The sequence below is a fragment of the Volvox carteri genome, assembly GCF_000143455.1.
Source record: "Volvox carteri f. nagariensis unplaced genomic scaffold VOLCAscaffold_29, whole genome shotgun sequence".
In the NCBI taxonomy this organism is placed as follows: domain Eukaryota; kingdom Viridiplantae; phylum Chlorophyta; class Chlorophyceae; order Chlamydomonadales; family Volvocaceae; genus Volvox; species Volvox carteri.
The window spans coordinates 124648-126146 of NW_003307572.1; the positions used below are offsets into that span (position 1 = coordinate 124648).

General features: G+C 60.2%; 1 protein-coding gene across 1 annotated transcript in view; it reads right to left on the reverse strand.

Moving 5' to 3' along the window:
- The window catches only part of VOLCADRAFT_92959 (uncharacterized protein), a gene marked incomplete at both ends in the record, with an annotated part of 12204 nt that overhangs the window by 6595 nt on the left and 4110 nt on the right, over positions 1-1499 (reverse strand). Inside the window, 4 exons of the mRNA XM_002952353.1 lie at positions 3-13; positions 341-499; positions 708-813; positions 1384-1463. Of these exons, the coding sequence (XP_002952399.1) occupies positions 3-13; positions 341-499; positions 708-813; positions 1384-1463 (356 nt within the window). The remainder of the gene's footprint in view (positions 1-2; positions 14-340; positions 500-707; positions 814-1383; positions 1464-1499) is intronic.

Consider the following 1499-nt stretch of genomic DNA (forward strand, 5'->3'; position numbering starts at 1 on the left):
ACGAGTGAAGCTGCTGCCGGGGCAAGAGTGTACAAGAAAGGAGGGGATTGAGGTGGGATGTAACGCCCAGGCCAAAGCATAATCCGGCTCACATATGTTTGCATGACATGACATACATACATACATGTATGCGGACATACACGCACAGAGCCAGTGCGCAGTTGCCGTCACTGAACACACAAAGGCACACATATAGGCACACTGCTACAGAAGAAACACACACACACATACAAACATACACACACACCCCTTCATCGAATTTCATCTCCATTCCCCACCTCTTCCTCCCCCCCCCCCATCTCCCCCCCCTCCAACCCCCCACCCCACCCCCGCGCTCCACCTGGTCAATAAAGTCCACGGCATCATCCGACATGAAGTCTGGGTACTCGGCCTCCCGCATCAAGATACCCTCCACGGTAGTGTTGGGGTCGTCCGTGTTGAAGGGGGGAGTACCCACCAACACATCGTACGCCATGATACCCACACCCCAGATGTCAACCTGCGCGGGGGGCCGCAGGGGGAAATGACCGGGGGGGGCGGCCCGCGTCCCGGGTCCCCGGTGTGTGTGAGTGAGTGTGTGTATTGTGGGAGGAAAAAGGGGGGGAAAAGGGCGAATCAACACCGGGGATGGGGAAGTATGCGGATATGGTGGTGACGTGCCCTACCTCCCCCTCCCTGCACCGGGGCCCTTGCGTCCCCACCCCCACCTTGTAGTCGTAGTGGGTGACCTGCTGCTGCTTGGCATTGGGCCCATTCAGCACGAACACCTCCGGCGCCACGTAATCCAGGGTACCCACCATGTCTTTGGGGTAGCTGCACTTGGTGGGGGGGCGAGGGGGGGAAGAGGAACAGTCAGGTCGGGGGTTGGAGATATGGTGTGTGGGTGCGTGCTGGGTGGGTGGTGTGTGGGTGTGGGTAGGAGGAGGGGGGCATTGGAGTTGTGTTTGCGGGGCGTGCAGTGTTGGAATCGTCGCAGAGGGGGAGGCGGGGGAGAGTGGTTCTTCTTGTGAATGCCCCTCAGGCACCCATCCAAACCCAACCCCATGTAAATGTAAGCCTAGCCTAACACCGCCTTGGGCCTTATAGAGGAGGTTTCGAGCCGGCAGACATGCATGGGTGGGTGTGGAGCTGTGGACTCAGAGTTAAACAACGGCGCCATGTGGTGGTGGGGGTGAGCGGGAACCCCCGCAACGTGCCCAGCGTGTTACCGGGGTCCACCGGCCTCCGCGGCCTCAGTGTGAGCTGCGGCCTCGACACGGGTTGGGGCGCCCGCGCGCGCGAGAGCTATGGGTCTTATTCCTACCTCCCGATAGACAGACAGACAGACAGAGACACACACCTCTCATATCCAGCAGGGCGGGGCCCCACACGCACAGCTCCTACCTGTATCTGTTCACATCCCAGGACAGAAAGAACCCGGACAGCTTGGCCACCTTCTCACTGTTGAAGAGCACGTGCTCGGGCTGGGAGGGGTAGGGTAGGGTAGGGTAGGGTCGGGT